Source organism: Ornithodoros turicata, unplaced genomic scaffold (genome assembly GCF_037126465.1).
Source record: "Ornithodoros turicata isolate Travis unplaced genomic scaffold, ASM3712646v1 Chromosome190, whole genome shotgun sequence".
NCBI classification, from domain to species: domain Eukaryota; kingdom Metazoa; phylum Arthropoda; class Arachnida; order Ixodida; family Argasidae; genus Ornithodoros; species Ornithodoros turicata.
Genome location: NW_026999332.1, coordinates 137,332 through 150,122, shown reverse-complemented (window position 1 = coordinate 150,122; position 12,791 = coordinate 137,332). Strand labels below are relative to the sequence as shown.

Genomic DNA, 12,791 nt, shown 5'->3' with positions numbered 1-12,791 from the left:
CAATTGCAAACAGCATACATTTCAAACATGCATTAACTACCCACCTCATCACACACCCAGATTAGGTCCCTGAGCGCGTGAGCGTTATTTCTAATTACTATGTTATATTCTTATGTTGAGCTATTCTCTGTTACCTCTAATTATTATGTCATATTAAACAAATCTGTGTATGTGCGCGATCAAGATTGTGTGTGCGAGGATTCAAATTATTTCGTCCTTGTTACGTTGTACAATTATTTCGTGCACCGCTTTCTTGACTACCACACACTTCGCAATTGCCGGTACAGCATTCCACGTTCATCACGTTATTTTGTGAACCCCACCCCCTCTGTAACGCTAACGCCTGGGGGTATGATAAACAAATAAATAAAAATAGTTATTGGCAATAAATACTGTCCACCCACAACAACAACAAAGAAATTAATGATAATGAATGGAGAAATTCGCCGCGTAACGTGCAGCAAACAACCGCAAGCCATAAAGGGCAGGATGAGATATGTCCTGATGATGAGGTGGTGAACGACGCTAAATAGGGACGTCAAACATCAGAACGGTAGGCAAAACCACAGCACGCACACAAAAAAGAAACACACTGCACACAGGTACGCAGGCAGATCATAGGGTAGAGAGGAGACCAGTGTCCCGGCGAAAAGTCTTTAAATACTCAAGAGCTTGGCGATGGTCAATCTAGTTAGACAAAGGGCCGAGAATGGTTGCCAATGTGAATGGTGCGGCCGTGATCGACTGCAGGCGACACTGTAGAGCTCCTCTTTGGGAGGTGTAAAGATGGCAGTGGAGGAGCACATGCTTGGTATCCACCAAACCAGCACAGCGAGAGCAGAGCACGGAGTCGGAGCGGCCGATCAGATGCTTGAAATTGGGGGTGAATGCAACCCCAAGACGAAGCCTGTGTATCAGCGACGCAGAATGGCGGGGACGACGAGAAGGCATGATGAAACCAAAGTCAGCGTCCACTTCACGCATCAGAACGCTTGATGGAACGTCCCGAGACCATTGCGCATGTGCGAGAGGCCTCACCACATCATTTAGGAAGGTTCGCCTGTCACCTTTGGGGAGGGTAATCCGCACGCTTGATCGAGAATGATACGCAGCTGCTGCAGCCTCGTCAGCCTCCTCATTGCCGCTCATTCCTCCAGTATGTCCATCACCACAGGCGCAAGTGATCCACGGATACCCATGTTCGTTATACACTGGAAAGCTGCGTTGGAGTCACAGTATATCACACAGCTGCTGATAGAGGCGGATGGAATGTGCTTGCGGAAGAACAAAACGGCATGCAACTCTGCAGACGTGGATGAGGTGCGATGGGAGAGACGGTATGCGTGGCAAGACGACATAGTCGGAATTGTAAAGGCAATAGTGGAGCAGTGTAAGTTGGTCGACCCATCTGTGAATACTGCAGTGTGCGAAGTGTAACGGCAGTTGGTAAAGTTGTTGGGCAACGGGTAAAATTGTTTCCGCACAGGTGCTGCAACGTCACCCCTCTTGCGCTTGAGCCCAGGAATGGAAGTAGAGATCGAGGGTATCGAAAAGGCCCACGGAGGGGACCTGGGGACGACTGACCTTCCAACAAAAGCCGGTAGCAAGGGCTTTACAGCAGCGATACAGCGAGAAATGTTGCTCTGCCATTCAAGACATTCAAGACATTCAAGACGGTCGGATCTTGTTTGACTGCGAAATAAACCCGAGATAATTTCTCGTTAGGTCCCGGGTTTACTTCATAACTATGCACCAGCTTGTCAGCACGGGTTCGCTTTTGTCGACCGCCTCTTTGTGCCTAAATTTGTTCAAAGACTTGAAGTTTCAATATTTCTCATAGAAACCGCACTGCTTTTGAGGAGATTCCCAGCGTATGTAGAATATGATGATTGGTACGTGTGTATGCGCAACGAACGATGCGAGAAAGCTGTAAACGCTGACAGACGCTTTCTCGTTCATCAGCACTTGAAGGCAGGGAATGTTGCATGCAGCTACGTATGGGCCAGAGTGCATCTTCTACGTCCAAATGTTCTGATTTTCGGATGGACCTTTGTAGGGCATTTTGTCTCGTAAATAATCATTTTTAAGGTGCAAAATAATGAGCGACGTGTATTTCTTGAGAAGTCACACGCCGACAGCAGACGCTTCAGGACGGTGCGTAGCCTCTGTTGTCTTCTGGCCACTTGGGCTGGGCACATGTGAAAAGAGTTCCCTACTGACAGTCGAGGAGCTTCCAAAGGACAATCATTCGACAGTGGCACAGCCCTTCGTAGACTGTGTTCAGATGTTACTCAACGGGCATGCGGATGCAAATGAGGTTCTGCTTTTTTGTTACGGACGCGGCTCCTTACATGGTGAACGGTGGTGCCGCTTTTCGTGCTATATACCCAAAAATTGTTGACGTCACTTGCGCACCCCCCACGTTACACGGGGTTGCACACGAGGCTCGTGGCTGTTTCCATAATCTTGGTGACCCCATATCGAGCTTGAAGAAAGTCCCATGCTCGCGCAGCTCTTTAAGGATTTGTCGCCAGCTGTCGCTTTGGCTCCTCAGGCTGTGCTGACCAGGTAGGACACGTGGATGGAAGCAGCAAAACATTGCGCCGCAAATTTTGAAATCGTGCGTCAAGTGGTCAGTAAGCACAAAAAAGAAGACGTCACAATCATTCGTTCGGAGCAGCGACTCTTTGAAGACGTTAGTGTGAAAAACGGCTTACCATCTATTGAAGCTAATTTCTCGTTTCTTCCCATTTCTATCACAAAGTTGGCGTCTGCAAATTTGACTCTCGTGGAGGCTTTGGGCAATGTTTGGGACATGCAGGATTCCTTACAAACGGTGCGAGGAGCATATGCATCTGTTGTTAAAGCAAAGCTTGATCCGTGCTTGACAAAAATAAGGGGCTGAAACTGTTGCAGTCCGTATGTGCGATTCTTCAAGGAAAGGAACAAGACTCCCATGCTCTGTCTGGATATAGCGCAGATGATCTATCTCCTTTCAAGTTCGCAAAAATAGCGTCTTGCGATGTAGAACGTACGGTTTTAGCGATTTTACCAGTATAACGTACATTTTCTCCATACAGGACTGTATTGTCCCACAAACGGATGCCCTTCCAATTTGAAAACTTAAAAATGGGATTGGTTACATACTGTAATGTCGTAAAGTTCAGAGTGGTTGAGTTCAATAAAAGATATACGTCTGACATTCTATGGTACTTTTCTGGTCATTATTTTACTGCATAAAGAGGTTCATGGTACAATAGGCTTTTGTGCCACACTCTTGGCATCATGTTTCAGCGAGAATTTTGCTGTGCATATTTTGAGCATATTTGACCGTTTTTTTTTTCGCATAGTTGCGAGGATCTGCAAATTTCTTCAATATGTTTTTGCATGATGTCCCGGGCCCAGTATCATCGTATACCATAGTCTGCGTGCACATTTTCAAATGATACCACCCCGCATTCAACGTAAAAACTAATATATGGTTAAGGAACACAGAGAAGACAGAGACGGAAAACAGACATGCAGCGTCCAACGGCAACTGCTCCACGTTGCTTAACCATTTATTCCTTTAACCAACACGCTGTTTTTTCTACCCTCAGTATTAACGTAACAACTTGATCGCACAATCTTTTGGACCAAGAAACAAAACAGCAGATATTAAATGGAAGCGTCTGTTCATTTGCGCAACATGAATTTTTATCTCGCGAGAGCCTCCTGCTACTGCAGATGCGTTCATCCAAACAACCCACTACCGTGCCCCAGCAAAGCACCTCAAGCGCGCTGGTTGTAAACCACAGGTGTACAAGCCTAGTGACAATTTTGCCATCCACACATGATGTTCACGTACAATACCAGTGAGCTCTGACAACGTCATTCCTAGCCCTCTAAAAACCTAGCCCCCTAAAAATTCTATGCCAGTTATGAGGACGGTGCCCAGAATATGAACACTCTCTGTTCGAAACGTCCGCGGCTCTCGTCCAAGGGTTCTTTCCTCAACACTTTGATAATGGCGGTATTTCAACTTTACTTTGCGTTTGTATTATAACATCAATAGCCCCCAGTATGGTTTCCCTGTGCCTGGAATTTAAGCAAGAAGCTTCAGTAAAATGGCAAACGGTCATCAAGACATCGCGTATTGTTAAAAAATAGTGCAGACTGACGTCTCGCAATATTGGGCTACTTTTGGAGGAACGAGATTCCTGAACTGTGCCGTCAGCAGCGGTAGTAGTGCCTTATGCGCGACAGTGTCGAGGACAGTAACACGTACCCGAAACACTAGAGAAGCGCCCTAGGAGACCACTGAGGAATCTTCTATATGCTCGTGGAAACATGCTCTCGTTTATAGGGAATGTATTTGCCCAACCTTCACAGCATGATTATGTTTGGTTGTGTGGATTATCTGCTCACATGCTTATTGCTCCAGCGTTAGCTGTCAAACCATGTTACCTAATGCTATATTTCGTACAGTTTGATGCACTTTACATTGGGCCTCGCTCTCTTTCTTCGCAGGAGGATAAGAAGAAATATGCCTGTGCACTCGCCACCACCAATATTTTTCGGAAAATCCTGATAGCCGTTTGCAAACGTGTTGCTCCTCCTCTATTGTCCATGCTTTTACCGGCGATTGCCTTCTGATCTGCGTGAAGCTCGTGGAAAGTACTCTCATTGCTAATAAAGGTTACTTTACCACACCGTGTATGTACAGGTGCCTGCTTGTAGATCTGTCCCAGTAGTTACATCATATGGGCCGCGCCTCCTAAAGCCCAAATAGTGATTTCTCGTCCCGGAGTACATTCACGGCTTCGGGCCAGAAGTGGATAATCGGTAGTAGCCAGACTTGTGCGTAACGCGTTACTAGTAATTGCGTTACTTGTAATCAATTACCTTTTTGAGTAATTTTTCGAGTAATCAGTTACTTTAGTGTCAAAGTAATTTTTCGAGTAATCAATTACTTTTCTGAGTAATCGATTACCCAGTAATTGATTACTTTTCCGGTAGAGATTAGCTCACCTTTCAGATCTTCTGCCCCAAGTCAAGCCCCTGGTGCCATCAGCCTTTGTTGTGCTGTTCTACTATAGCAAGCGGAGGTCATTGTAATAACGCTCTGGAATTTCAGAGTCTCTCTCCCTAATCTCTTCCTACACCAGTGTGATGGTACCTGAAGCTTTGGGGGTTTAGTGAGTCATGGGGAAGTTCCAAGCAATGTTCTTCCACAATCTGGTCAACGTCTTCCCGGGCTTACAGTCAGATCTCCTTGTCCTACGTGTTTTTGTTTGTCTTGTTATTTCAGCTGTTCCGCCGTTGAACCTTTTTTTTTTCTGAGGCACACAAAGTTATAATTTGCGTGAATGCAGAGTAACGACCGAAGTAACGCGTTACTTTTCTACTCGTTACTCAATTACATTTGAAGTCGAGTAATTGATAATGGTAATCAATTACTTTTTCCACAGAAGTAACGGTAACGGTAATCAATTACATTTTTCGAGTAACGGGCACAAGTCTGGTAGTAGCTTTAAACATAACAACAAGGCAAGCACGTAGCGAGGAAGTTGTACGTCCCAGCTGGAATACATTCCTGCAGGAACCTCCGGCTTGAAATTGAATGCAATCCCCCGGAAGACTTGCACGGATAGAGTTCTAATACATGGAAGATTTGCTCCCTTTCATACACCTATATTTAATTTCGATTACAGATCAATGGAAAATCCCTCATCAGTGATAGTTGCATTCGTAAGCAAAACTTCATTCAACGCAGTAGCGGCGCTCACATTATTTTCATGCACGGTGCCCTGTAACCAACAAATGCTTCTGAGCCAGGAGATGAAGTACACACTAAATCTTTTTACACCCTTTTTGGTGTGAATTGGGTGCGTCATATCGCACACCCTTTTGAACAACTACACCGAACATAGTGGGTGTAATGAAATATAACTTAACCATGGGGTGTAATCAGTAAACTACCACTGAAATCAACAAGTATGTCGGAGGCAGCACAGGGCATCGCTTCTGTAATGACTCCTCCGCTGCTCAGCAGCTCATCACTTCGAACTCAGTTACAGAACTACTGCTGGTGTCTCGCTAGTGTCTACAACTACAAAATAAAACTCATTATATAGTTGAGCAAAAACTGCATTATTTATTTTCTCACATTATCACAACTTGTTAGAATACCTATATTATCACAACATTGAGTAATATTATCACAGCCTGTTCAAACGATTATTCCATTAACTTCCATTAACGCAGCTTGTTAAAAAAATGCAACGGCTGCAGGTCTCAGCTTGGTTACACTTGACGCAAGGCAAATACTTTCAAGCAGGCACATGGTATTGAAAACCTTTTGGGGTTCACGGAGAGTCCTTCTTCTGCATTTATGATACGGAAGAGTTTCAGTTGGTCCACGTACATGTGCATTTCTTCCGCTGATAGAATATCGGTCCCGGTGTAAACAATGCAAGGTGTGACTGGAAGATGTGCCTGTAAGTAAACGAAATGAAGGCATTACAAGTTAAATATTGTACTGCATGATCTAAAATCAATCTGTTCTTATATATCTTAGCCCAGTATACGAAACTATGCTTACTTGGTAAGTCCCTGCAAAGTTATAAAGGAACAAATACTTATAGGACAATCAACATTAACATAATTTGTACAAGTTATTAAAATGTATTAAGGATTGTTCTGGTAAAACTGATCGTGCAGAACATAGGCAAAATTTTTCTTTTACTGTCGAAATTCTCCAAGTGATACTGAAACTGGGCACACTGCTTCTGATGCAGCAGAGGGAGTATGCGATATCCTGTCCACTAGAGTGACATACGAAGGAAGAAATTGGGGACATCAATAGAAATGCTGCATCTAACCACAGGTATCTTCTGGTAATTAGATCATTGCTAGGAATATGTTAATTTGACCAACACCTTGTACCGAATCATCGTACCAAAGGATCAAATAAATGCAGTCATTTGCAGACACAGTCTGAATTAATTACATGAATACAGTGAATGTGATGCATCAGGGATGAGACTATGCATAATCCCTACGATGTAGAGTCATTTTACCTTTGGCATTACCATTTCAGGGATATTTGAGAACAGCATACCACATGCAACAGCATGCATGCTGATGCGCAAAATCTGAAACTGGTGCTAATAGGGTCGCTACAATGCAATTATTTTGAACTTCAAAGAAAATATAAGCCCGACCTGAGAAGTCACTTAGTGAAGTAAAATATAGCTACGCTACAGTCAGAACATATTTTATAATTTTTCAGCTGACTCTATAAACCAGTTGCAAGAATTTCACCTCGGTACATCATGCATGGAGTTTTCTCATAAAACTCTGTAGCGAATGAAAGACATCTATATGCATGAGCTGAATACACCAGCAACACATCAGCAACATATCATACACTAGTGTGATGAGCCTGCAGTGTCGGTCGTGTTACATCACTCACAGTGGCGTAATGTTGATATCTCTAATACAGTCATTCATACTAAGACGTTCAATATAAAATCAACAGTAAACAAGTAAAGTTTGTTCAATTATGCCATTTCCATCCCTAGAAAAGGAACAGGCAACTTACATCATATTTTACAAAAAGGGTATCGCAAGCGTTTGGATCCCTCACGCAGTTGCAGATTATTTGCGCCGCATACACTGCAAGGACGTCTAGAAACAATGCAGCCATTTAAATCATATAGCCACCAGAATAGCCTTTGCATCTGCATTTGTAAGCAGTGGAAGAACCAATGCTGCTAAACCTAAACACAAGGTATTACGTACGGTTCCGACGTGTTTCGCCGACAGAAAGTGTAGGGACTTCACATATTATCTGTGGCAGCTCTGGTGGACACTATCTTTCCGGCAACAGCAACGTCTCTAATTTTCTGAAGACCGGGTTTTGTGTGGAGCAGCGGATCCTCGCCCTGAAGTCTCTCATACTCCTTGAGAAACTGAAAAAGAAAGCAGAACACAAGAGATTGCACTACAGCTATAGTAGAACAACAAATTAAAGAATAGAAAAAAAATCTAACGTTGCTGCATACCCTTATAGAAGTCATGAGGTAAGGAAACTGCTGTCTGACTGTGTTGATGGGGGGGACATGACGCTAGAACTGCAGTTCTTCTTTAGAATGTTGCGTCCATGCGGATTTGTACTTGAGTCTCGTCAGCGGTTCCTTTCTTTGCTTCTTTCAAAAGCCACTCTTCATCCTCGTTCAAGCTCTTTTCGTCTTCTCCTTCCAAAGCTTGGATGTCACGGGGCTGTGAAGAAGCAAATTTTTTAGGGTTCTTGTAACAGCAAATCTAAATTCAATGGTCATTTAGCGTCGAAGATGCACAAGCACAATGAAGTACACGTGGTGAAGCTTTCAGCTATTTATTGCCGAAGCCGCAACGCATCAGGTCCAAAGAAAAAAAAAAAAATAGAGAACCGAAACATACTCTAAAACTGAACTACACCGCATAGCATTCTCTATGCCAACCAATGCCACGAGTGATGCTATTATCGCTTCTGATTCGAGGCGAATGAGGCGTACACCTTTTTCTGTCAGTTAACATATATCCAAATTGACAGTAAAAGCGTACGCTTCCCTTTCTCCTCGAATCAGAAGCACTAGAGCGTAGAGAATGCTATGCGGTGAACTTCGGTTTTTAGGGTGTACCCCAACAAGGGTTTGCCTACATCGTGTATATATTGTTTTTGTGTGACGTTAAGTTCAAAGCAAACCTCTACTATGATTCTGGCATACATCTTTTCACAGTCCTTGCATAGTTCAATGCTACCGTATGATTGGAAAGTAGGGAAGATCACCCCAATGTCTAAGTCTGGCGACACCCAATTAGCTAATAACTACCGACCCATATCGCTAACAAGTATCTGCTGTAGACTACTAGAACACATTATTTATTCACATGTTGCGAGATTTCTTGAGAAGAATGACTTCTTCTATCCACTTCAACACGGTTTCCGTAGGGACCGTTCCTGCGAAACTCAGCTTGCATCTTTTCTTCATGACCTCTTTTCTAACGCTGACGTATCTGCACAAAGTGACGCAGTATTTCTAGATTTCCGTAAGGCTTTCGACAAAGTACCTCGTAATTACCTTTTACAGAAATTTCGTGCTACTAATATTGACTGTAAAACCTATTATTGGATACAAGACTTCCTCACGAATCGCTCTTCCTTCGTAGTATGCAATGATCATCGTACCGATTTTTTTTTTGGTAACATCTGGTATCCCTCAGGAATCGGTGCTTGGTCCCCTTCTCTTTCTTATTTATATTATTGAACTCCCTAATAATATTTCTTCCACCACACGGCTATTTGCCGATGACTGTGTTATCTATCGCAAGATTTCTTCCTTTTCTGATCAGGGGTGCTAGACTCGTCAAAGCAGAACTAAGTTCAAAAGATGACGTCGCGCGGGGAGGAGTTTGGAACTTCCGAAGTTCAAGAAAAATGTTTCCCTTTCCCGGCAACTGAAGTTGGGTCTACGTCAGTGCCGATCAAGATCAGTGTGTGCGCGACCCGCCCACTGGCTCGAGCGTGATAGAATGAAGAATGAGCAAGCGCACCGCTTCTCTCCGCTCCGGTGAAGAGTGAAATGCAGAGCAATACATCCTTGAACGACTTAATGTCAAACCGTAGATTGTCAAATATATTTGGGCTGTGCGAACATTAAAATATTTCAGATCTCGAGGCGCATAACTGTGTTCCAAATCGAATGCGGAACTATATGTTCAGTTTTGAACATTTCTTTTTTGAACATTTGAACATTTCAACATTTCTTCCAAACTGAATACATACAGAAACAGCATGGCTCGAGGCCTGATCCTATGGCATCAGAAAACACTCGCGCTACTCGTAATGGTAAAAAAGAAACGGAGAACTGTTGTACGATTCACGGACATTGCCGGCCGTGCAGTCCTCCGTCAAGTTATGCAAACAAACTAAACAAAAAAGCATAAACGGTCGAAAAGACGAAGCTACCCGGTGACACGGCTTTTCTTGTAACCTCTTCACAATTGCTCCTGATAGCTGCGTCGTTTCAACCTTGCTGCCGCTATCAGCAGAAGCATGGAAGAGGGAACTGAAGGAGAGACTCATCTTTTCTTTCCACAGTATTCTACATTAAGTGACGGAGTAATTAACGCCGTCGAGCTTTTGCGCAAAAAAAATTCTCCCCAGCTATTTTTATTGCTGAAGGGTAGTGTGTTTTGTGTTGAAATTGGTTGAGAAAACGAAATGCCCTTTCTGTTACGGACAAGGAAAAACACAAAGAAAGACAAAAACAAACCAGATTAAAAAAGTTGCGCTGACTTGGCACATTTCAGAGATCTATTCAGAACATTTCTCGCGACTGAAAATCGAAAAGTGCGCGCAAGTCACACCAAAAGTTAGTCGATGACAACCGCCAGTGACACACCGAAGTAGAATTTTAAGCCTCTGTTTCGTGCCACATTACATGACACACCCCCTGTATCGTCGTGTGTGCTATACGTGTATTTGAGATCAGTGAACCCAAGCAGCACAATGTACCGAAAGTCGAGTGCAATAGGGGTGGACGGTATGTGTCTTATCAATGTTCTTTAGTTTCACCAGTTCGTCCAAGGTCTTCCACCTACCCGTCCACCCCTATTGCACTCGACTTTCAGTGCATTGTGCTGCTTGGGAACACAGCAACGCTTCGGTTCAAAACTATTTGTTTCCTATTTCCTTTCTCTATGTATCTGCTGGCTTCTTTTTCAGAATGACCCTGTGTAAATTTGAGCACATATAAGCAGACTAGTGCCCGCACTGCGACGACACAACCACTTCATCGTAAATGGGACGGAAAAGTCGCGTGTCCGAAAAACCCTGGGTCCGTGCACTTGCAAGCGCTCATTTCGAGGTGCTGCTCCGCTGCATAGAAGAGCACCGACGCTTTCCAACGCCCTGCACATGCAGTGTTCATGTCTCTGTTGTGAGCATTTTATATTTAGGATGCATCTGTTAATCAGAAGGAAAGCTGTTGTCCTCATCCGCGTCTCAATGGAAAATCCCATTTTTGTGCAACAAGGAAACCACGTTAAAACAAGGACATCACGGAACCTGCGGCCAAGGGAAGTACAATGTCATACGTGAAGAACACAACAATCTTGTGCGCAGTGATATCATTATCCATGACGAGGAGCGCATCTTGCGTGGATCCTAGAATCTCAGAACAGAACTTCACGTTATAGCACGTCATCCATAAACCATAGTTACGAATTATAGGATTATCCCTTCTGGTTCAAAGAGCGAGGCAGCGTATAGCAATTTGGATATGCGATAATTGCTATAAAAATGCCAGTGTCCCCTCTCTCTTCAAATCGGAAGCGATAAGCATATCGTTCGTGTCTGTAGCCTGCGCACAACATGCTATGCAGTGAAGTTCTGTTCTGATAGTGTAGGCTCTGCGCAGATGGTCACACAGCGAACGTTCTTCGACAGTCGGTAAAAGTGGCAAAAACCATCGTTTGGCATTTCAAACGATACTCATGATAAGTGTAGACTCAGAGGCGCAGTAGTAAATCACGGCAATAAAAGCGGCTGCAACTCTTTCTAACAAACTTCGAAGTTCGCCTCTATCTTTCCTTGAACTTTTCTCGGTGGAAAAAAATGTTGCGCAACGTCATTTTGACGTCACGGAACTTCTGCCCAAAGCTGCATTTTCCCTTTCCTTGTACTTTGGTTTGACTGACAACACGGGCCGTCACGTGGGCCAGAGAAACTGTCCAACGGCTGTCTTTCCTCATATCTCCCGAATTGTTTACATTGTTGAAATCTGCAAAGACACCATCCTCCCGGGCAGCAAAAACGTCATTTTGACGTCATGAAAATATTTCAAAGTGCGCGCGTCTCGGTAGCCTTGACCTGGTGGTGGTGGTGGTGGTGATCGGGCTTGCCGTTGTCGGCCTCACGTATGTGGGCAACGTCACGACTCACGCCCTGGGGGAACGTGCGTCCTGGGCCGACTTCTAAGGGAACTGCGCCGACATATGTCTGAAAGCGTCTGAGGAAAACCCAGGAAAAACCCCAGACAACACAGCCGGCACCGGGATTGGAACCCGGGTACCTCCCAGTCTCGACGTGACATGGCCTTGACCTGAGGTTTGATTGACAGTCAGGAGCGCTCACGTGGGCCACGGAAAGCATCCAATGGTTGCGCTCCCTCCTATTTCTTGAACTTTCTTCGTGTTTCAAGAAACGACAAGTCTAGCACCCCAGGTTGCTCTACAACATGACCTCTCACTAGTTCGCTCGTGGTGTTTAACCTGGCAGATGCCTCTTAACCTTAACAAATGTAATGTTATTACTTTTGCCCGTCGCAATTACGGCCGTTTTTCTCCATATCCATACTCATTAAACGACATTGCTCTTACTAAAGTAAGCTCTTACAAGTATCTTGGCATTCATCTCTCCCAAGACCTAACTTGAAACAAGCACATTGAATTCATTGCTGGCAATGCTAACCGGACTCTTGGCTATATTCGACGTAACCTGAAACTCGCACCCCAGGGAATTAGGAAACTAGCGTACTTATCACTAGTACGTTCAAAACTGGAGTATGCTTCAGCTTTGTGGGACCCTCCTCAGCAATACTTATCCTCCGCTCTTGAAGCCATCCAGAATAGAGCAGCCCGTTTCATCGTTGGTGATTACTCACGTCATTCTTCAGTCTCGGTAATTAAACAACAACTTCAACTCCCTAACCTAGAAAGACGTCGATACATTGCAAGGTTGTCTCTGTTTCACAAGTTCATTC

General features: G+C 44.2%; 1 protein-coding gene and 1 long non-coding RNA gene across 2 annotated transcripts in view; one reads left to right on the top strand and one right to left on the bottom strand.

The window, feature by feature from the left end:
- LOC135373036 (uncharacterized) overlaps positions 1 to 4,698 on the top strand; it is a 59,883-nt gene extending 55,185 nt beyond the window's left edge. Inside the window, exon 9 of the mRNA XM_064606349.1 lies at positions 4,510 to 4,698. Coding sequence (XP_064462419.1) covers positions 4,510 to 4,635 — 126 coding nt within the window. The 3' untranslated portion in view covers positions 4,636 to 4,698. The remainder of the gene's footprint in view (positions 1 to 4,509) is intronic.
- A 1,804-nt stretch (positions 4,699 to 6,502) lies between these two features.
- Positions 6,503 to 8,218, bottom strand: LOC135373032 (uncharacterized). Its single transcript, XR_010416234.1, has 3 exons — positions 8,049 to 8,218; positions 7,786 to 7,955; positions 6,503 to 7,671 (listed from the first exon to the last, which is right to left on the bottom strand). It is a non-coding gene; the product is annotated as an uncharacterized LOC135373032 (long non-coding RNA).
- Positions 8,219 to 12,791: the final 4,573 nt, after the last annotated feature.